The sequence below is a fragment of the Arvicola amphibius genome, chromosome 1 (genome assembly GCF_903992535.2).
Source record: "Arvicola amphibius chromosome 1, mArvAmp1.2, whole genome shotgun sequence".
NCBI lineage: Eukaryota > Metazoa > Chordata > Mammalia > Rodentia > Cricetidae > Arvicola > Arvicola amphibius.
Window position 1 is genome coordinate 54,983,668 of NC_052047.1, and position 21,247 is coordinate 55,004,914.

At 45.0% G+C, this 21,247-nt stretch overlaps 1 protein-coding gene across 1 annotated transcript; it reads right to left on the reverse strand.

Annotated features, from left to right (window-relative positions):
- Positions 1 to 995: 995 nt before the first annotated feature.
- Lap3 (leucine aminopeptidase 3) lies at positions 996 to 19,629 on the reverse strand. The gene is made up of 13 exons (XM_038326768.1): positions 19,475 to 19,629; positions 17,530 to 17,645; positions 15,920 to 15,974; positions 15,426 to 15,531; positions 14,269 to 14,428; positions 12,698 to 12,862; positions 9,661 to 9,819; positions 8,394 to 8,518; positions 6,998 to 7,086; positions 5,611 to 5,713; positions 3,906 to 3,985; positions 2,168 to 2,277; positions 996 to 1,399 (listed from the first exon to the last, which is right to left on the reverse strand). Exons 1-13 carry the CDS (start codon positions 19,574 to 19,576, stop codon positions 1,210 to 1,212), a joined length of 1,560 nt encoding a protein of 519 aa, XP_038182696.1. The 5' UTR covers positions 19,577 to 19,629; the 3' UTR covers positions 996 to 1,209.
- Between the last annotated feature and the right edge of the window lie 1,618 nt (positions 19,630 to 21,247).

The following is a 21,247-nucleotide window of genomic DNA, read 5'->3' on the forward strand; positions in this document are numbered from 1 at the left end:
GTAGACCGAGCTAACAGAAATGGAAGGTGGGAGGATCGCCCTCAAAGAAGTGAACAAGCTGTAGTGCAAACGAGCAACCAGGATGCCTCCACACTCGCCTACCGCACGGGGCAGACCCGCTGAAAGAAGAGGGGGAGGAAGAAGCAGTGTCTCACTGGAACGCCTTAGCGAGAGCTCGCGCCACAGAAACTCAAGACCACCAGGTGCAGCTGGCTCACACTTCACAAGCCTCGGATTCCAACAGTGACAGAAACTCTGTTTGCAGAGGTGGAGGACTGAAGGTGGCAATGGAACACAAGCTCAACCTCATGAAAGTCAGGATCAGGCACTGGAGAGGCAAAATGCACTCAGCAGAGCGTAGAGGGCAGAATGCATCACAGATCTCCACACTGCTCAGGGTGATGAGGGTCTCAAACTGAATCTCAACAGCAGGAGCAGTTGTCTGCTGTGCTGGAACGGAAGGATGGTGAAATAAAACACCTTTCCAGGTAAAATCAATAATCTGGAGAAAATGAAGGACCGACTGTCCAAAGAGAGGGTGAAAGCATACTGAGAGCCAGCAGACTGGATATTTAATGAGAACCTGGCAGGTGGAAGACGCCTGCAGTTTTCACAATGTCAACTATGAATCAGAGCTAAGCCAGGTGAAGTAAAGCTGAAGTGTGACCCGCAGGGGAAAGAGGTGTGGGTGCTGCCACTGGGGACACTCCTAGGTTCCGACTTCAGAGACGACACTTTGCTGTGGGAACAGCCAGCCTGTAGGCATTCAGCCAGCCAGTCTGTCCTCGCGAGAGCCGCCTTTGGATATGCTGCTAAAGAAGGAAAACGTGAGAAGCTTGGGGCCGGTCCAGCCAACACTGAGTGGAACACCCCAGCGCCCCCAGCTTAACTGCTGAATCAGGCTTCCAACAGAAGTGAAGGAAAGAAAAGAAACTACAAGTAAACTGGAAAAAGGAGCTTGTCTTGTAAAATAGTAAATATGGCTTGAACAGACATACTATGATAAGACTTTTATTAGTCTAAAGGGCCTATATTCATACACATATAAAATTTAGATTTTCATGACTGAAGCATACTAAAATAATTTTGAAAATAAAAATAAAAGAACAACATTCATTTTTGTCTTTAAAAGATTTTCATTCATTCAAAAATATTTTGAAGCCCAAATACCCATTTGAAGTCACATGGAGGGATTTCTGAGTGTTAGAACTAAGAACTGTCTTTACTGAAGCGCAGTAAGAACTCGATCAGGGTCCTGGTGGGCCGCCCACTCATGCCCTTCCGCAGGTACGGAACCTCGTCCTTGTTGGTCATTACGCCAGCTATGTCCAAATGCGCCCACTTGGAATGAGTCACAAACTCCCGCAGGAACGCCGCGGCTGTGCATGCACCTGCAGATCTGAAGAGAAAGGCAAAAAGGATTACTTTACCTCACGTCAAAGTGCATGGAGGATTTCATCAAGCTACCTTCAGAGCCAGTGGGATGACTGGAATAGGGCGCATGATGCACAAGCCACACAGCCTGAGCCCCACCTCTGGAGCTGGCACACATGTGGACTGAGGGAACCTGGTCCACAAGGTTGTCCTTTAACCTCCACATACATTCTATAAGGCCATGGCACACACATCACCCCACACCCAATATATACCTTTTAAAAACAATAATACATTTTTGCTGGCTAGGTTCTACTACTAAAGAGGAAAAGTTAATCCAGGACAGCCAGAGAGACACAGAAAAACCCTGTCTGGAAAAACCCAAAATAAATAAATAAATAAATAAATAAATAAATAAATAAATAAATGGAAGCATACTAAAATAATTTTGAAAACTTAAGCTCATGTAACCTATTAAGAAATTAACCAAGAAATCACTTCTAGAATATTTATTTTTAGATATGGCTTTCTAGGATAAATGCCAAATTCTAAATTACTTTACTGTGTAATGAATTCCTATACTTCCCATCACCTTGTCTTATCACTTGCTTAAAGTAATTTTTAAATTTCAAAATTTCTAACATTAAGAGAACTGCTAGAGAAGTATTTTCAAAATGTAACACCTTAGTAAGCTCAGAAGCACTCCACCAAAAGGAAACTGGTTAGTGTTAGAATCTTCTGTGACTAGGATGAGACTAGAGAGTAGTTTGGAAACCCAGGATGATTGACATACCTGTATTTTCCAATGTTATTGACATCAGCAAGCTGGCAATCTATGACCTGTCTTGTATAGTGCTCAAAGAGAGGCATCCTCCAGACTCGGTCCCCAGTCTCTATGCTGGCCTGAAGAAGACAACATGGCAGTGTAAGGACAGACACTCTAGTTGGATGCATGGAGGAAAGACCTGTTCTGGCCCTGTTACTGCAAAGCAGGGCTGTGAGAGTCATGTCTAAGAGTGCCTTAGGTCACCAAAAGATTCATTTCAGAATTAGGAAAGAGGGATATTGTAAAATAATCCATGCATCGGTAGGACATTTAGTAAAGTCTCAGTTTGAACCTGTAGGCTGAATTAGGGTAGAATACTCTGGAGACCCTGGTCACCTTGGTCTGCTGGAGACATGCACGTTAGGCCTCCATTACTGAAAACCAGAGACAAGATGAGATCACTATGTCTTGCCTAGCCTCTTATTCATTTGTTTATACTAACTGAGCTTTAGGTCACCACTGAGCCACAGTACTGACACCGCTGCCATCGAAAGGACCAGGTTAAGCAGAGTCAGGCAAGCAGACATTACTCATTTTCAGAAGTCAAAAATAAAGTCTCAGAGTAAAAGGCCAAAAAGCAGGAGTAGAACCTGTTATTTTATTTTAGGACCTAAGTATATATCAGATGCATCAGCTACCTCTGGGAAGACAGAATATGGGTTGCTGACTGCTGTCTTAAGTATGCCTATGAACACATCATTTTAGTCAGGAAAATAAATTACTTGAAAAACTCAAATGTCGTATGTGCCATGATGACAGAGGGACACTGGATAGTGCGAGAGGCCAGGAGAGGTTCCTGGCTCAGCCTTCAGGTGGACAGCTTGGCTCGTGCAGCGGCTGAGCGTGAACTTCGTAAACAGATAGAGAAGGGGGAAGCACAGATCCAGGACCTCAAACAAACCTCATACATGTATTCATGGATTGTGTGCCTACTCCCCAGGGTAAGCTGCCATTACCAGCCTGTGAAAGGATACATGAGCTGCCTGGAGCTGCCAAGCAGCCCCACGGAGCACTGGAAACACAGCTATTAGCAGCCGTGTATTAGACAAGTTTTATCACGAGGACTCTGAGCATGCATCAGGACAGGAACTAAACACTGTCCAAAGAGGATAAAGCAAACAGCTAGCAAAAAAGCCAAAGCAGGAAAGTCACACAAATGAGCCAGAAGAAAAGACAATCACAGAAATCAAGGACCACAGTCACCAAGAGATCACTGCCACCTGTGATTAGAAATGGGCTAGGCTAGGTCAACACTGGTATTGGCAGTGAGTGACAGGAAGCAAGGATGGAGGATGATGGGAAGGACACAGAGCGCAGCAGTGAAGGGACCCCTCATCCCTGACTCACTCAGCAGGGGAGTCATGTTTACAATGCTGAATCCACACACATCCATTGTATGTGTATGGCCACTCTTTCACAAAGTTGGCCTCATACTCTGCACTTCAGGAATTATCAATCACGGCCATGTCAGTAATTTTAACATCACTCTGAGGCTACAAGGACAGGGAAGTGATGTCATACCCATAATTTAGGAATATATTGAGAAAACCCAAAGCAACTGAATCAAGCTTATTGCTATGACCTATTTCCAATTCAAAGGCAACCCAACAGGAAGAAAATCACTTTAGCACAGAGCTTGAACAAGCATTTTATTCGAAGGCCACAAAAATTATTATCTTTATAACTTATGGGTATATAGGCTTACCTCAAAGAGTTTGTTCCATAGCCAAGATGAATTGGTAAAGACTCCGGTGGCACCTGATCCCAGGGCTATGTCCATGGCACCTGTAAGAAACAGTTCCTAAGGTCAGGACCCATCTCTCAGGGCCAGGAGGTTCCTGTTACTTAGACCACAACTGTGGTCTCTAAGTCTATTAATAGCTCCTTCATACAAAATGTAAATAGGCTTGGGAAACTGTCACTTCTACAGCTAGTTACACCTCACAAACTAGAATTCCCCTTTATTGTGGAAAATTCAGGAAAGAAAATGATATTAATTATCATCAACAATCTCATCCCAGGGTAAATGTCACTTATGTCTGATAGTACTTTCTAGAGTTCTAAACAGCTAAGAATATGGCCTTACTATATACCCTATATCCTCAGCTACCAGAACAGTCCTTGTATACAGCAGGAGCTAAATGCATGCTGTCATTCATTTGGCATCAACTGTATATATCAGATACTATAGTAGATAGTAATTATTTGATGCCTATGAGGCATCTATGTGGGCCACATTTTAGTCAATCATTTTAATGGCTTATTTTTAAAGTTGGTCGGTTTTGATAATATTCATTTGTCCTCAATATTTTAGGTACTGAATAGGGAGAACAAAAGCTACATAAATAATATAATACTTACTTAAAAACATTTATGAAACTGCCATTATGAAACTGTATCTCTGCATGCCAGATATAAAAATTAATTACAAAGGGCAGAATTCCAAAAAATTAGAAACAAAAGGGAATTCTTAGTAAACCACTGTGTACATATGAGAGGAATAGGAAATGACTTTTGCTCCAGTAAAGGCGTCCAGAACTCAGGAAGATGAAAACAAAGGGTCCAAAATGCCCTGAATTTTCATCTTAAAGAAGTACAGACAGATTCCTAGCGAGAGATTTTGGACGGATGCTTTGAGTTTTGGAATCGTGCAACAAGCCACCATCCACCTCTTCACTCTCTACAGAGCCTCTACATCAGGCTGCCCTCTGGACTCCTTCCAGCCCTAACAACTGTCCTCACGTGCTGACGCTGGGGGCCAGGAGCTCCCTGGAGGCTGCGGTCAGTAAGCAGTGTTACAGCCACGCTGGTCAAAAGTCAGGGCTTTCTTTGCATACTGGTCACATTACTGTGTGTCCATTAAAGACTGTGCCACCCCATGATATTTTTATTTCCTTAACAATATGAAATCAAAATTTGGAAAACTGACTGGATATCAGATATATTGATTAGTATATTAAAAATGCCACTGATTTTTAAATGTATTGATCTTTTCAGATTTGTAGTAGATGGCAGTCTTAACAACAACAAAAGCCCACCCCTCTCACTCTCTTTTAAGTCTGGCCGAGTCGATCTGACCCAGTTGTTAAGTTACCACTGGAGAATCAGAAAGATGGCTTAGTGCTTGATCCCAAGCCTGACAACCTACCTGATTCCAACACCCACATGGCGGAGGAAGACAAAATCACACAAGGTGTCCTCTGACCTCCACACACGCACTGTGGCATATGTGCACAAGACAAAATATTCCCTTTTTTAGTAACTCTGGAATGCTTTAAGGCAACAGAACGAATACTGAGAACGTGTTGTAACAGCAGAGGCAGTTTCTTTGGTGAAGGAACGCCGGGAGTACAGTGTGTGCATTGCACACAAGATTTCCTGCAGACATGACAGAAAAGATGGGGACTGACCTGTCAAGGTGGCAGCATTGATGATGATCTTGGGATTGAAGGTGTGTGCGTAACAGAGAGCATCAGCCAGGATGAGCCTCCCCTCAGCATCTGTGTTATCCACCTGCAAAGAAGGTCAAGAAGAGAAGGTGTCAGACAACCTGAGGACTGGATATGAAACCCAGACACAACAGCACTTGATCTCAAAGTTGGAAGAGGGCAGGGTGGCACCTGTCACGAGATAGTATGTAGACACTTGTATTTCAGCCACAGCTGGAACATATCTAACCTGATGGTCATGCAGGCAGGCAGTCCTGCCCTAGCTGAATACACCACACTGAAAAGTAAGGGACTGTCTGGTCCACTTTAATGGCAAATACTGTTAACAAGAGGAAAACTGGGAGTAGATAGCTAAAAGAGTAACAGGCTGAGCATGCAGCACGCCTGAGACCCTAGCTTCCCTCTCGAAGCACCAAACAAAACAAAGTCCTTAAGGGAGTTAAAACTGAACGGCAGCCTGGAACTCCAGGCTCAAAACTCCTAAAACTTGGGAAACCTTTCTACCCTATTCCATTCCTTCAGTAAAACCCAGGATCCTGAGCAGTGTCCATGTGTACATTTCTAGCCCAGTTCCCTTCCTTCCACAATGACCCCAGGGTCCTGGGCAGAGTCTGTTTGTTAAAGTTGTGCTTCACAGATGCCAGAGAACAGAATCCAAGTGAAGGGCTGTGTTGTCCAATTGAAACATGAGGAAAAAGTTCATGACGGCACAACTAGAAAACAGCCCATGCTTTACTGGTGTGTTGGTGTAAGAGGTCCTTTTTTCTATGTGTTGTTTTTATTGGTTAAATAAAGAAACTGCTTTGGCCTTTTGATAGGGTAGAAACTTAGGTAGGCAGGAAAGACAGAACTGAATTCTGGAAGGAAGAAAGCAGGGTCAGAGAGAACCGCCAGGTCAGACATGCTAAATTCTTCCTGGAAAGTCAAGACCCCATGGTGATACACAGATTACTAGATATGAGTTAAAGCAAGAAGTGAGAGTTGACCAATAAGAGGCTAGAGTTTATGGGCCAGGCAGTGTTTAAATGAATAGAGTTTCTGTGTAATTATTTCAGGTATAAGCTAGCCAGGTGGCGGGATGCAGCCTGCTCCTCTCCATACTACAGTGTGTCATGCTCTGCAGGCCAGGCCAAATATTCGTGATTTGTATGTAAAACACTATTAGTGGAAGATACAACACAGAAGGAAAAATACTCAAAAATTTCCATCAAAACTAATGGCACTTTGCATGAAAAGGTTCTCAGCACTGAAAGCAGCACCCTGGCCCAAAGTGCAGCTGGGGTCCTAACCCATGGCATGCTGCAGCTGGGTGGTAACAGATGGCATGCTCTGTTGTCCCCTCACGAACCTGGATGGTCTTCCCATTCCTGGCTCTGACGACGTCTCCTGGTTTGTTGGCCTTGCCGCTAGGCATATTTTCACAAAGAGGGGCCAAGCCTATTGATAAAACATAAAAAGGAACATGAGACACGCTTGATTCAAAAATGCTATCCTACAGGACAGGAGGATGCCGGAGAGCCATCAAAAGCATACCAGATACAAGTTTCACTTTCAGAAGTGACAAAAGTTGGTATTACCAATGGCACAACTGAGGTCAGCAGAGACATGTGTAGCATGGTCTAACTGATTCTAATCCAGAAGAAATAAATGCAAATTACACAACACCAGCACTGCCAGTGTCATGAAGTGAAGAAAGGAGAAGAAATGGGGCTCTTGGCAGGAAAAGTGCTATCTTTGCTAGGGATCTAGATTTTAAAACTAAGTAAGGGGCCTGGAGAGATGGCTCGGGGTTAAGAGTGTACACTGCTCTTTCAGAGGACCTGAGTTTGATTTCCAGCACCCAGCCTGAGACTCCAGTTTCAGAGGCTCTGATACAATCATTTGGCCTCCATGGGCAACCGCATTTATATGTACACAGAACCACACACTGACACACATAAACACACATAATAGAAAATACCAAATATAAAAAAATGGCCTTTTTTTGGACTATTGGGAAACTTATTAGGTTACTGTATAGATCCTTTTGAAATGTACCTATAATCATTACATAGAATGTTCCTTTGCTTAGGAGACATGTTAAAAATACTCAGAGGTAGAAACATGTTGAAATGTCAGCAACTTGATTTCCAGTAACAGTTGTTTTTTTTTTTTTTTTTTTTTTGTTGTTTTTAAAAGACTCATTTCAGAAGAAAAAACTATGATGCTGGAATGGATGGGTAAGAGAGATTCTGGTCAGATGGGTTTACCTTTTTACCATTTTACCTTCCTCATACACAGGGATGAAACCCAACTCTCTGTTCCTTTTAACCTTGCTATAAACTCCCAGCACTGCTTCTGGAGGTTTGCATGTGCAATACCAGGAGACCCTGCATACTAATTGCTTATTCTGTGTTAGGAAACTAATCGACCACAGTCCTGTGAGGCCGTCAGTAAATCAGCCAGGGATGATAAAGATGATGTCCTCCACTCCAGTGACTTAGTTTTTCTTGCTGGAGTAAAGTACACACGTGACATATGTGTTCTTGATGGCTAACCACTTTTGCCTAAGTAAAACAAATCAATACAAGTTAGAGCCTGCTGGCTGTAAAACACATTTAGCCCAGTCACCTCAGACAGAAAATATTTATTTCAGCCAAACAGCTTCCACTTGATGAAAACCTGCTTAAAAATGCCTTTTGGTCTTTTTAGAAGGAAGGAAATGGCTCCACCATCAGACTAGACTTTGGAAGCATCCTACTTACCTATGATATTAATGGGCAAATTGAGCTTGGCGGCAGACACAATGGCCGAGCATATTGTCGCAGCTCCTCCCATGTCGGCCCGCATGAGGTCCATATTTGCAGAAGGCTTGATGGAGATACCGCCACTGTATGGAAGAGATAGTGTGCAGCAATAGTAACAGCAAAGCTGAAAGTCTGAATCACTTTCTTAAAACCAGAGACACGGTCAGTGATGCCCAGTGTGACGACCTGTGTTCGATCCCCTGAATGGTTTCCTCTGGCATCCATACGACTGCTGTGGCTCTTGGGTCCCCACATGCATACATAACATGCATAATAAATAAGTAAAATGTTAAAAAAGTCATCCATGTGTGCTGTATGCCTCCAATCCCAGAATTCAGGGGCTAAAGCAGGATTTCAGCTGAGGCCACATTGGGTAACTTAGCGAGACTGTCTCAAAACAAACCAAAGCAAACTCCTATAGACACTCAGAGCTCACTACCACACAAAAGCACTACACACCTGTCAAAGAAAGTCAAATTTCTAAACTTGTGATCTGAATTACTTCAATTCTGTAGCCTTTATAAAGACAGAAAATACTTCCAGAAACATGGATAAGTGAGGGAGGCCCTTTTATTTCTATCCGGATGAAACTCGACCAGGTTCCATGGGAAACATCATCATGTACCACCAGTCCACCTAAGAGCCTCCTCTGCTTCCTATCAGTAACATCTGATACCCACAAAGATTGCCTTTTCAGATAAAATAAAAAAAAAACTTTTTGATTTGATTAGCCCATGAAACTCAAAGGTCATAAACTATTAAGGAAAGCTGACAAGCTCACAGAACGCTGGTGCGTTCCTCTCAAGCACACAGGACAGAAAGGGAATAGTTCTCCTGACACCTGCTGGTGGTAGGTGGCTACTGAATGGGAAAAGGCATAAGGAAGGTGTGATGTGCATGTACATTTGTGTAATGCATGCCAGCATGTGTGTGGGCATGACAAGCACTTTGCCAGCTGAGCCAGCTCCCCAACCCCAAATGGTATGACTAAACAAATAACTTCTGAATTGTGGTTTCCTCACCTGTTGGTCACAAAAGCTCACAGGGATAGGAGCAGGACCATGATTTATAAAATTCCTAATTATCTTTGGCATATTAAAGTATTGCAATTCAAAATCAGCATGATATATTTACTATAAGACCTGATCAAACCCCATCTTATGGATCACACTATACATACATAGCATTCTCTAAAATAGAGCGCGCAGACACCCCCACGAAGTACCTGTCAAAGGTAATTCCCTTTCCCACAAACACCAGGGGAGCTTCAGTTGCATTGGGACTGCCTGTGTAGTGTATTTCCAAGAAGACTGGTGGTTCTTCGGACCCCTTGGCCACACTTAGAAACGAGCCCATTTCTTGTTTCTCTATCCAAGACTTGGGTCTACAGCGCAGAAAGAGGGAAAAGGAGAGATACAATTACATATTCCAAAACAATTTAGAAAAATTTCAACAAAATGCTAAAAAAAAAGTACAACACACAAATTATCCAAATTCTGAAAGGGACCTGGTACACTCAGAAGTAGGGCACTTGCTTAGTATGCGCAGACCAGAAGCTCCATCCCCAGCATCAGGGGAAAAACACTGGACACAGGCTGAAGGTGCCAGTGATCACAGCCTATTGTTTGCTTCTGTCTACTCACAGGCAGAAGGCTTGACTCAGGACACTTTAATTGTAAAATGAGATCAGACCTTCCCGTACCAAGGATTACACAACTACTCAGAGAACGTGTTTGTGGTAACTAATACAATATTAGGTAACAGAGTGTTTAGTCAATAAATAACAGTCCTCCTCAATCTACTCAGGTACTTCTGGTTTTAATTTGAGAATGAAGTTAGCAAGGCCATGGGTCTACAAAGGGGAAGTTAAAGACTGTTAAGGCATCTAGTTTTATTTATTTTTTTTTTTTACTAATAATGGCACACACACAAAATAAACCAAGAAAACTAAACAAAGCTATCCTGTATCAACAGGAGTAAAATATCCTGAATCTTTGCAGTCTTTCAATGCTGGCGCACCACTGCTCAGAGCTCCAAGTGCAATTTGAGATGTCTGTGAGTGGAAAACTACTTAGTTCTCAATAAACACAGGCTCAGTGCAGGTAACATGAACCCCCACCGCAGTGCAAACTAGAACACAGACGCCATATTGCTATTCTTTCTAGGGTAAGGAATAAGGGTTCCGTACTGATTTCTAGCCACAATAACTAGGTCTGTACTTCCAGACAGACTAACACTAGCCAGATCCAAGGACTACTCGAGCACCTGCCTTCCCCTTAAGTCAGACTATTACACTAAAATTGCCATCGTTATTTCAAAGGGAAACCAGACACATACGTCTCATCAAAAGAAACACGCTGTACCCTGTAGGCATTCCCAATCCCAAACTTAGTACCTGTTGTTTTATTGCTGTCTTGCCCTCCGGAAGAACTGTATTTCTTTGATGCAGACCCACCTACCCTAAATGGGGTGTGGTACAGCCACATCATAGCATGAGTCACAGGCCACCCATGCATTACGCTGGTCTCTATCTGAACTCTTCTTCCCTCTGCTCACCCATAAGCCTTGCTGTTTCCAAGACTACTGCACACCTTACCTGAAGCCTGGTCTGGTAACATTTAAAGTGACTTTTAGGACTCTGCTGGGCTCCACTTTCACTCCCAGCCCTCATCCTGCTCCTGCAGCACCCGCCGCTACCTGCAAATCTTATGCCTTCCCTGACCTGCAGCATCACCACTACTGGCTGACACAGCAGAGCACTGGCATCCCCTCCTCCGAGACAGGGCACGGCCACAGAGCCTACACATGAATACAGACTTAACACATGGGAACTACTCAGGGCATCCTAGCAAGCTCTCAGTCTGTGTTTCCTACACATTATTTTTTTCTTCATTCTGTCTAAAGAGGGACTTTTCTTAAAACAAAACAAAATAAAACAAAAACAATAATAAAAAAAGTCTAATCACAACTAAGTACTGAAGAATCCCCTTAAATGAAAAAAAGTCTTGAAAAATAATTTTGAAAATGAAGTAAAACAAGTATCTGTTAATTTATTTTAATCGGAAGCCCCAATAGCTCAAACTTGGGTGTTGAACAGATTGCAGAGAATTCTCAAAAGGGAAATGGAAACCAGAGGAATTGTACTTCAAGTCCTATCACCCAGCACTGACAAGCATTGGGAGGCCTGGGAATGTGATCCCACAAGGTAGCCAAGGTCATGGGCAGGTGGGCTCTCACTCTATGCCCAGTCAGCATTCTGCACTCTTGCATCATAAACAGAAATGTAGAAAGGGTAACACATCAAAACATGTAAGCTCCTTAAATGTTAACCAGGGCTGGAGAGAGGGCTCAGTGGTTAAGAATACTGGCTAATCTTCCAGAAGACCCAGGTTCAATTCCTAGCTCCCATATAGCTCATAACTGCCTGTAACACTAATTCCTGGGGATCCAGCACCCTCTTCTGATCTTCTTGTGTACAATGCATGCACATGGTACACAGACATCTATGCAGGCTAAATACCCATACACATAAAATAAAAATTATTTTAAAAAAGTTAATCAGTTACCGTTTGACCTAGGAATTCAACTCCCAAATTCTTACTCAAGAGAAATGAACTGTATAGTAAGCAAGGAATGTCTCAATAGAATGGATAAAAAAAATCACACAACACAGTATGAAGTCATGGAACCATCTTAAAAGAGAGGGGAAAAACCCTTAGAGCAACCCTGTAACTATCTGATCTTGTGTATAGCTGCTAGTGGTCTCAATTTACTCCTCTGAACATAGTTCAATTTTAGGATCTCACTTGTGTTGGTCAGGGTTTCTGTTGCTGAGATAAAACACCACAGCCATAAGCAACTTGGGGAGGGAAGTTTATTTCAGCTTACACTTCCAGGTCGTCCCTGAGAAAAGTCAGGGCAGGAACTCAAGCAGGGCTGGCATCTGGAGGCAAGAGCTAATGCAGAAGCCATGGAAGGCTGCTGCTTACTGCCTGCTCCCCATGGCTTGCTCACTCTGCTTTCTTATAGAACCCAGCACCACCAGCTCTGTGATGTCAGCACCACAGTAAGCTGGGCCCTCCCACATCAATTGTTAATCAAGAAAATACACCACAGGTTTATCCACAGGTCAATCTGGTTGGGGCATTTTTCCCAGTTGAGGTTCCCTCTTCCAAAGTGACTCGAATTGATCTAAAACCAAACAGCACACACTGCTCTTTTGGCTGCACATCCCCTGAGTCTATGACACAATCATAAATTACCTGATATGGACCTCTGCTTTACTACTGGCACTTTTGATATTTTTTTCAATAATTTCAGCAAATTTGGTTGGCGTCATCTCATTGGCTGGGGACTCCATCAGCTGGCGGGCCAAGTTCTGTCCAGAAGCAAAGAGGACCCCTTTCTCCCAAGCCTCCTGATCACCACTGTGGAAGAAAAGAGTTACTCTCAAACAACATCAGAGCACTGACCTTTCTACTGCTAAGCGAGACACTTATCTTTAAAAAAAAATCAAGACTATAAACAAATAATGATTGCACAAGTCCTAGAGCCATTCTGTGAGCAAGAAAACAGGCCCCACTGAAGAAGCAGGTGAGATGTGGCTACGCAGCAAGCTTCAAGGATCTCCCCCTGCATAATTAAAAATGGGGGAGTGTGTGGAGGGTGATGGGTTTGCAGCTGTAAATCCATATGAAAAGGTTTTGTAGATTCCTACCCAGATTCAGTTCACTGCAAAGAAACATCAGTCCCAAGTCCTAACTTTGAGACCAGCATGCAGCAAACACTCAGATATGGAGTTGTAGGCTCTGCAGCCACTGTGCCTGGATAAAGCTCTAAATCCCAGCCCACTGGACAGCGAGGATTAGCGTTACATGAGAATGCAGTAAGGTGATGTTGAATGGCCCTAGTTCAACAGCAGTTAATATGGGTAACATGGAAATGGACAAATAACAGCTGGCTCCTCAGAACATTCACCATGTGCCATCCACTTGACATATTTGTCTTTCAATTTTCATACAAACGATGATATCAGCCAGGAATGAAGGCACATGCCTCTATTTGTGGCAGTGCAGAGGCTGAAGCAGTGAAACTGTGAGTTCAAGGCTAGTCTAAAGACATATAGTGAGATCTCCCAAAACACAAAAATCTACACCAGTATTACAACTCTCCTATACAAATGAAGAAATAAAGATTTGGGTCACTTAACTGAGGTTATCCCAAGGAAGTGACAGAGACAGGATTCAAATGCATGTTGACTGCAGAGCCTTCGTTCCCGGCCACTCTCTACCAGATACTAACCACCGTTCCATGCCATGAGCAACCCACTAGCCTCATGGCTCCTGGGACTGACAATCTCTCATTGTCTATTACTGACAGCAGAGACCTGTCCCTTCAAAACTAGAACAAGGCCAAAATAACTATGGTCAGTCATCTTCTGAAAGCATCTCCTACCATGGACCACAAAGGCAAAGATGGAACACTGTCAACCATATAGGTCCAACATTCAGCATGTTAGTAGATGTGAGTTCAGTGGGGAGGACTTGGCTTAAAGCTCACTAGGATATTCTATCGAGTCATTCCTCCTTCTGGGGAAGAGACAACATTGTGAATGCTTCTTAGTTACCAGCAAGTATAGAATGTTCTCAGGAGCCACGGAGGACTCACACACATGGCAAGTCAGGAGCAGAGCTTGGGGACATTACCACAGTGTAAAGAGGGCCGAGACACTAAGGAGGACACACACAAGCCATACAGTGCTGCTGGACACTGGAAGCAGGCATGCTGTCAGATGTCTGGGAGTGCCACCCACACCCCGATTTCCTTCCATCACCTTCCGTAGAGCTTCGCTGATACAGCCACCTTCTTTTTCTGCTTTAGGTCATCAAACTCATAGAGACCAAGCACGGCTCCTTCTGCAGCAGCCTGAGCATCTCCACAGGGATCCACCTCCACTGAAGGCAGCTCCAGGTCTTGAACTTGCCTGCATCCCGCTTCAGAATGACAGCAGAAACAGAAAACTGAGTCAGCGCTCGGCAGAGGCACGAGGTGGAGTGCCGGGGAACAGAACGGACTATTGATGGTTCTGGCTCGAAATTTTCATCTCCCCTTCCATAAAGTGTGCATGAGTGTATGCTCACAGAGAGGACAGAGGTCAAAGGCACAGCTCCTCATAAACGGGGAGAGACCCTCAGAGAGAGGCGGATATTACCAGTAGCATTTCTGAAGCATTTCTGAGTTTCCTGATAAAGCTTCCCAACTGCCAGATTAAAGGGACCAAGAAATGATGACAGCAAAGTTACACCCAAGCCACTGAGTAGAGACCATCATTAACAGCGTTTATAAGAAGGTGTCAGCAAAATCTCTCAAATAAAAGTTAGAAATGCCTACTTAACCCCGAAAGTAAACTTAATAAGCATCTGTGACAGATCCAGGGCCAAGGATTAGTTACACAAATTACTGCCGCCTCAGAGTATTTCTCAAAGTGCATTTGGGGCAGTCGTCCTGTGGGACAGGCTCTCCTTGCTGCTAAGCAACAAAGTGACTCAACGGCCTCAGCCTTAGTTCCCCCAACCCAACTGGGACAGGCCTGTGCCTTTCGCTAGCAATGAGTAAGTAGCTCACACTCTGCTCCTGTTTTCCTTGATTTGTAAATGTAACAATTCCATGTTACCTAAAAGCTGGGCAACACTAGTTGCATTACAAAATGGAAAACTGTCTACAAATCACAATTTCTGACAGAATACAGTTCTAAGAAGAAATGGTAGCAAACCACCCAACAGAAACCAGAAATACTAGAAGTGTCATAAGCTAGCCTCTTTACCTAGGTAAGGTCAACATAGTCATATAAACTGAACTCGTTGAGCTATTGCATGCAAGCATGTAAGCAGGGTAAGGGTGGAGGCAGTGACAGACAAAGGGAAGGAAGACCGTCTTAAGGAATGGACCCTTGAGAACCTTCAGCCTTTAAAACATCAAGAGCAAGCAAACCTGCGACAGCAGCTCTGATGTTTTCTTTGCCTTCGTTCCAGTTCTCCTGTTCATCGAATCCAGCCGATCTTTTGCCAAGGCCGACCACCACCACACTGGGGAAGTCCTAGTCCACAAACACAGCCAGTTAGCACTGTGAACTCTTTAAACAGCTCCTCACCAGACAGGAATGCCAGAGGGAGGCGGCTCTCACAGAGTCACTAAGAGCAGCCCTGGGTGCTGATGAGCAAAACAGATGTGACAGGCAGAGTGAGAGCAATTCTCCAAACAACTCTGAACGAGGTGGCGGTCTTCCTTCACACTGAGGAAAACAAGCTAGAGGGAGACAGCCACTCTCCTCATGAGCATAAGCAGCCCTTCCTTACGCTTAACACAGGAACGAAGCTGTACGATCAAACACAAAAGCTCTAGCATGACTAGGCAGCCACATGAATGAGCATACATGGGAGGTCCAACATGGATTTTGCCAGACGAACATGACTTTCATTTCATACCTCATGTAAACCATAGAAGGTTCGGGTTTTGCCTGCCTTCAGAGGAGGTCCCGATCTGAAGCGAGAGGAAATGGTTGTTTCAACATTACGGTCTGTGCTGGTCTCGTGGTCAATAACCTAAGCATCAGCAGGACACACTTGCTAACTTTCTGTTCTGAGCTTCCCTTCCAGCTTCACAGAATGCACACAGGCCAGGCTCCTCAGACGCAGCCCAGCAGCCCAGCACTTCCACCTCTGAAAGTACTGAGTCAGTTTCCAGGTTACACGGGACAGGAACATCAATAATAATAAAACGAACAACAACAACAACAACAAGGAAGCCGGGTGTGATGGGTCATGCCTGTAATTCCAGAACTTTGGAGGCTGAGGAAGGACTGCCATGAGTTGGAGGCCAACCTGGACGATAGTGAGTTCTGGTCTAGCCTAGACTACCAAATGTGGCCGTGTCTTTTTTTTTTTTTTTAAGCAATGCCATAGATGGGCAAGGGGATCTGAGCACTGGATGGTGACTGTACTAAATAATGGAAACCTTTTTTAATAAAAGTTTTAACAAAAACACCAAGATGAAAACCAGTGTGGTGACCAAAGCAGCTGACTTGACAACACCATCTCCAGCACAGGTGTTTCCCATATACTGTTTACTGAGATAGAAGAGAGACGTGGCAATTTCCACACAAAAGAGGTATTCCACAGTAGCCAGAGACTCAGGCTGTAGTCAATGGTGATCCTGCAGCAAGACCAGAGCACTCTGGACTCTTAACAGGTCAGCTTCTGGATTAATGATTTAAGGTATCTGTGAGGACTACCAACTAAGCAGAGGTACAAGTCCTACACAATCAGATGACACCGGGTACCCTCTAACACATCCTAGAACCTGAGTAGCAGGTAGTTGGGGCTTATGTTGCTCTATTTCTGCCAAATGTGGCCAGCAACTCTATAGTTTTCCCTACTTCCTCCCAGATCTCACTAATCTAGGAGAGGTCAGATCTCAGACCCTCTGCACAGGTACTGAATTTCTTGCTAATCAGATAATCCTCTTATACTTTAACATTTGAAAGGCCACCAATGTCCAGCCAGGCAATAAAAGGGCAGGACCTTAGGCTGTTGTTAACTGGTGGGGCACTTTTAGAGTCTGGTACCGGACAGGAAAGCAGGGATTGTAAAGCCAAGCCCAGGGAGTGCCCTGAGGAAATCTATTCCTTTCAGGATCCCTGTCAATCCTTCATAAGAAGTTTGTGATCTGGCTAGAAATCACATGACTTCCCAGAACTAGAGACCCACCCACGCTGAGACAACTGCCCAGCTTCTTCCAGAACCCACTTTCATTTTCAGAGATCCAGCTAGCCAGGGCCCCACTAACTTTATGTGACACTCTAAAAAGAATCTCTATCAATCTTGGGATCTTCAAGAACTGGAACCCCACCCCGTGGCACAGCGTACACCACACACACACACACACACACACACACACACACACACTCCAGAGAATGAGGCAGGTGCATCTCTGTGAGTTTGATGACCAGGACAGTCACAGCTACCTTGTAAGACCCTGTTTCACAAATCAACAAACACACACACACAAGAGGAACCCCAAATACAGTAATACTTACATGTTCAACATTTCTCTCAGTTTTCCAGCCACCAACTTATTAAAACTCTCTCCTGCACTTGTAAACTGGGGTATGTCATCCTCTTTGTCTTTGGAATAAATTCCTAAAACAAGACCCTGAGAAAATTAAGAAAGACAAATACAGTCAGAGTGCATTCCTTAGGAGACTAGGATTGCCCAAACTCTAGAAAGGGCAAACAATTCCATTAAAAATGTGTCTTCCCCAAGGGGGCAAGAGCAGAGGCAGACAGCAGCAGCCCTTACTTCAGCAGCTGAAATCCCTGCCAGGGCCAGACTGGACCTGGGGTGTGTGAGAAATATTGGGCCCCACCCTAAACACGAAAGTCACTTGTTTCTGATACACTGTTTCACATTTACAATCCCTTTAAAGACCTGGTGTTTTGACTCTGGCAGTCATTGGGTTGGCTGCAGGACTTTGTGCCTGCAGAAATGTCAGGGGAATGCTCCAAAACCCTGAGATTTTGGAGCACTTCAGATTTCAGGTTAAGGATGCTCCCACTGTCTAGGAAGTGGACTGTCAATCAGGTAGGGGGAAACACGCAACTCTGTAGGGCCTTCTCGAGAACTTAGTGGTGGGGCCCCTCATCTCCCTCACAACTGTCAGGCCCCAAACATCTGAAAGAGGATGTAAAGCCACTACTCATCACATGGCAATTCCAGACTTTTAAAATATGGTTTCCCATGCTGGGTGGTGGTGGCACAGCCTTTAATTCCAGCACTGGGAGGCAGAGGGATCGCCACACAGCCCAGGTGAACTCTGAGTTCAAGGCCATCCTGGTTTACCGAGCAAGTTCCAGGATTAAACAGAAACCAGTCTCAGAAAACAAAAACAAACAAACAAACAAACAAACAAACAAAAAACCCCAACCAACCAAACAAACAAGCCAAAATCCTGAAACCTGCTTTCCGACACACTAGCGCCTGGGTGGTAAAACTTCGACGATGCGCATGCCTTCTCTTTCTGGCCTTGGCCCTTTCCAAAATCCCCAGTACTCGGGCCACACAGTGCCCCATCTTTCTGCCTAAGATATCTGGCTTCCTTGGCACAGTAACTACGAGGTTCTACTTGTCCCCAAATTGTTCCCTAGGTTCCACGCGACCAAGCTGCGACTGTCCACTGTTACTGAGCAGACCAGACCGATCACAGGGTTGGAAACTGTACTGACAGGTGTCCGTCTAACTCCCCCCACCCCCGCCCCACTATCTGTGATACCTGAAGGGGACCTGTGCCCACCTGGAACATTCCTCCCTCACCAGGTCTTCAAAGCAAGACTCATTCCGATGAGCCAGCACCCTTCCAAATCCTTCCTTCACATGTAAAAGTAGCCTTCATAATTTCTCACAGCCCAACTAGATGGTGAAGATGCTCTTTCAATTGCAAGATGACCTCTCTGGACAAAGTCCTTTTCCCTAGAAACTGCTTTTCTCCAGAAACCCAATCCAACAGCTTACTCCCCTGGGGCCTTTCCTGACATTTCACTTCAACGGAGGGAGGGGTCCCGACCCTGTGACTGGTTACTCAGGAACCTTAGCTGACTTTGGGACAATCCTGACGCCGTCCTTTCTAGGGTCTCGGTGAGAACTCAAAGATTCGACGAAGTAGGCGCGGGTAATTTTTAGGAGCTCAGTTGGATGGACGAGTCTGTAAAGACTGCTAGGTGGAGCGTGCGGTTCTGCTCGGAGTTCAGAACCCAGCACTGTCCAGGCAGGAGGAGAGGGGCGCGCCCTCCGCAAGCAGCACCGGTCGTCCTCGCCGCAGCCCGGGCTCGGGCTGGCGCCCTGCAAACTCAGGGAACTTTTTTTGTTCTGCTCAATTGTGCAACTTGATGCGTCCGTCCTACACACCGCGGCCTGGACCAGCCTGGCCACCCCGCCGCCCGGAGCCAAGGCACGCACGGCCGCCCGGGCGAGCCGTCCCCACTCACCTTCGTCATGTCTGCGGTGGACAGACCCCGAAGCCAGAGACGTCTCACTCCCAAGCGGCGGAGAGCGACTCGCGCGGCAGCCGGAAGAGGCAGCGGGAACATCTTCTCGGCTCGGCCCACGGCGCCGCCCTCCAGAGAGAGCACGTGGCGCGAGGGCGGGCGCGCGCCTGGGGGCGGGACCTCCGGGGAGTCCGGACGCGCGCCTGGGAAAGCGGGACAGGTGCGGGGGCCGGGCTGCCGGCCACTGGGCGGAGACACGCTAGCGCGCCTTGGGGGCGGGGCAGCAGGCCTAGGGGGCGGAGCTTTCTGTGATTTGGGGCGGGACGGGCAACGTGAGGCGTGGTTTCTGCTAGCTCAGTGGCGTGGGGGTCTGCCCTTGCAAGTGCCAGAAGCCTGAGAAATTGGTATAAGACAGAGTAGTAGAAGTTTGTGAATTTTATTTAACAAGTTTGTGTGTACATGGAAGCCCTTACAGAAAAATGAGGATCCTGAAAATGGTTAGGTCTAAGTGCTTTTATTGAATGAAGGGTAATGGTTCTGAAGATAACTAAGTGAAAAAAAAAAAAAAACCTAAGAGAATGTAAAGATTAACTCTAAACAAGGCTCGTTTGTGCAGATTTCTGTCTTCCTTAACTCCTCACCTCTGGTGATAGTATTTGGAGATAACGTAGTTTATATGGGAGTTTTAAAGTCCTGCTTTGGGTTTAGGAGACCCAAAGATGGCTCTTCTTGCATTTGCTACTGTTCAAATTGCCTTTAGCACAAAATATTTATGCCTAAATGGTGTACTTTAAGGTAGCATATCTTCCATCCTTCTATATCTAGGTGGGGGCATAAAGTACAAAACCTGTTTTAAAGATCGTTTTATATAGACACTTGTGGTTGTGGGCCATGATTGTCTCTGTCCTGTGTGTCCCCCATCCCTCCACAGCCAAAGCTCCTGTTTTAAAGATATGGTCAGAAGCTTGTGGTACTACTGGGAGGAGGTGGAACATTTAGGATGTGGGACCTAGGAGAAAGAAGTCGGCTGGCTTCAGGTGCGCTCTGAGAGCATTGCTGTGAAGAGCATTCTGCCATGTCCTTTCAGCAGAATTGCTATGGGCTATCACTAGCCCTAAACTCCAGAGCCAAATGACCGAGGAAACCACTGGAGCTATGAACTAATTTTTAGTTTTTAGTTTTTAGTTTTAGTTTTTTAGTTTTGTCATGGTGATAAAAAGGTTACTAACGTAATATGCTCAAGTTCCCTGTGCCTCCTTTATTTTGTCCAGTGCCATTTCTTCCAAGAAATGTCTCCAGACCCTCCCCGTGTGGGTTATGCATCTCCTTCTACTCCCAAAGCAGCCAGTCTCAAAGTGTTAATCAGCTGTATCCTGCTCTTTTTTTTTGGGGGGGGGGTGAGGTTGGCTTTCACCTTTGTGTACTTGTGCCAAAATCTGGCATCTGGTCTATATCTAGGGCCAATGCAAACAAGGTGTTCATAAACATTTGAATGAATGTATGATCAAAGTCCAGTTGAGGCAGCAACATTTAATTAGAGAACAGGATGTGACTTCCTGATAATAAACTGCATGAGGAGATAGATAATTAGAAGGGACCGTCACCATCAGGAAGTGTGTGGGAGAGTGTTGGCTTGGCATGGGGTGGAGAGATCGGGCTGCCTGGAATAAAAAGATGTAAAGAGAATATTGCTGGATTAAAGAGAATCTTGAAAGGCAGCAGCATTTATTGTGGATGAGGGCGGCAGCAAGGAACCAGTGATTTTAGCAGAAG

Coding starts and splice junctions, on each gene's coding strand:
- Lap3 (XM_038326768.1), bottom strand. CDS start 19,576: ATGTTCCCGCTGCCTCTTCCGGCTGCCGCGCGAGTCGCTCTCCGCCGC. Junction 12,863..14,268: donor TCAGCGAAGCTCTACGGAAG/GTGATGGAAGGA, acceptor TTTCTTCCACAG/TGGTGATCAGGAGGCTTGGG. Junction 8,519..9,660: donor AAGGGAATTACCTTTGACAG/GTACTTCGTGGG, acceptor TCTTCCATACAG/TGGCGGTATCTCCATCAAGC.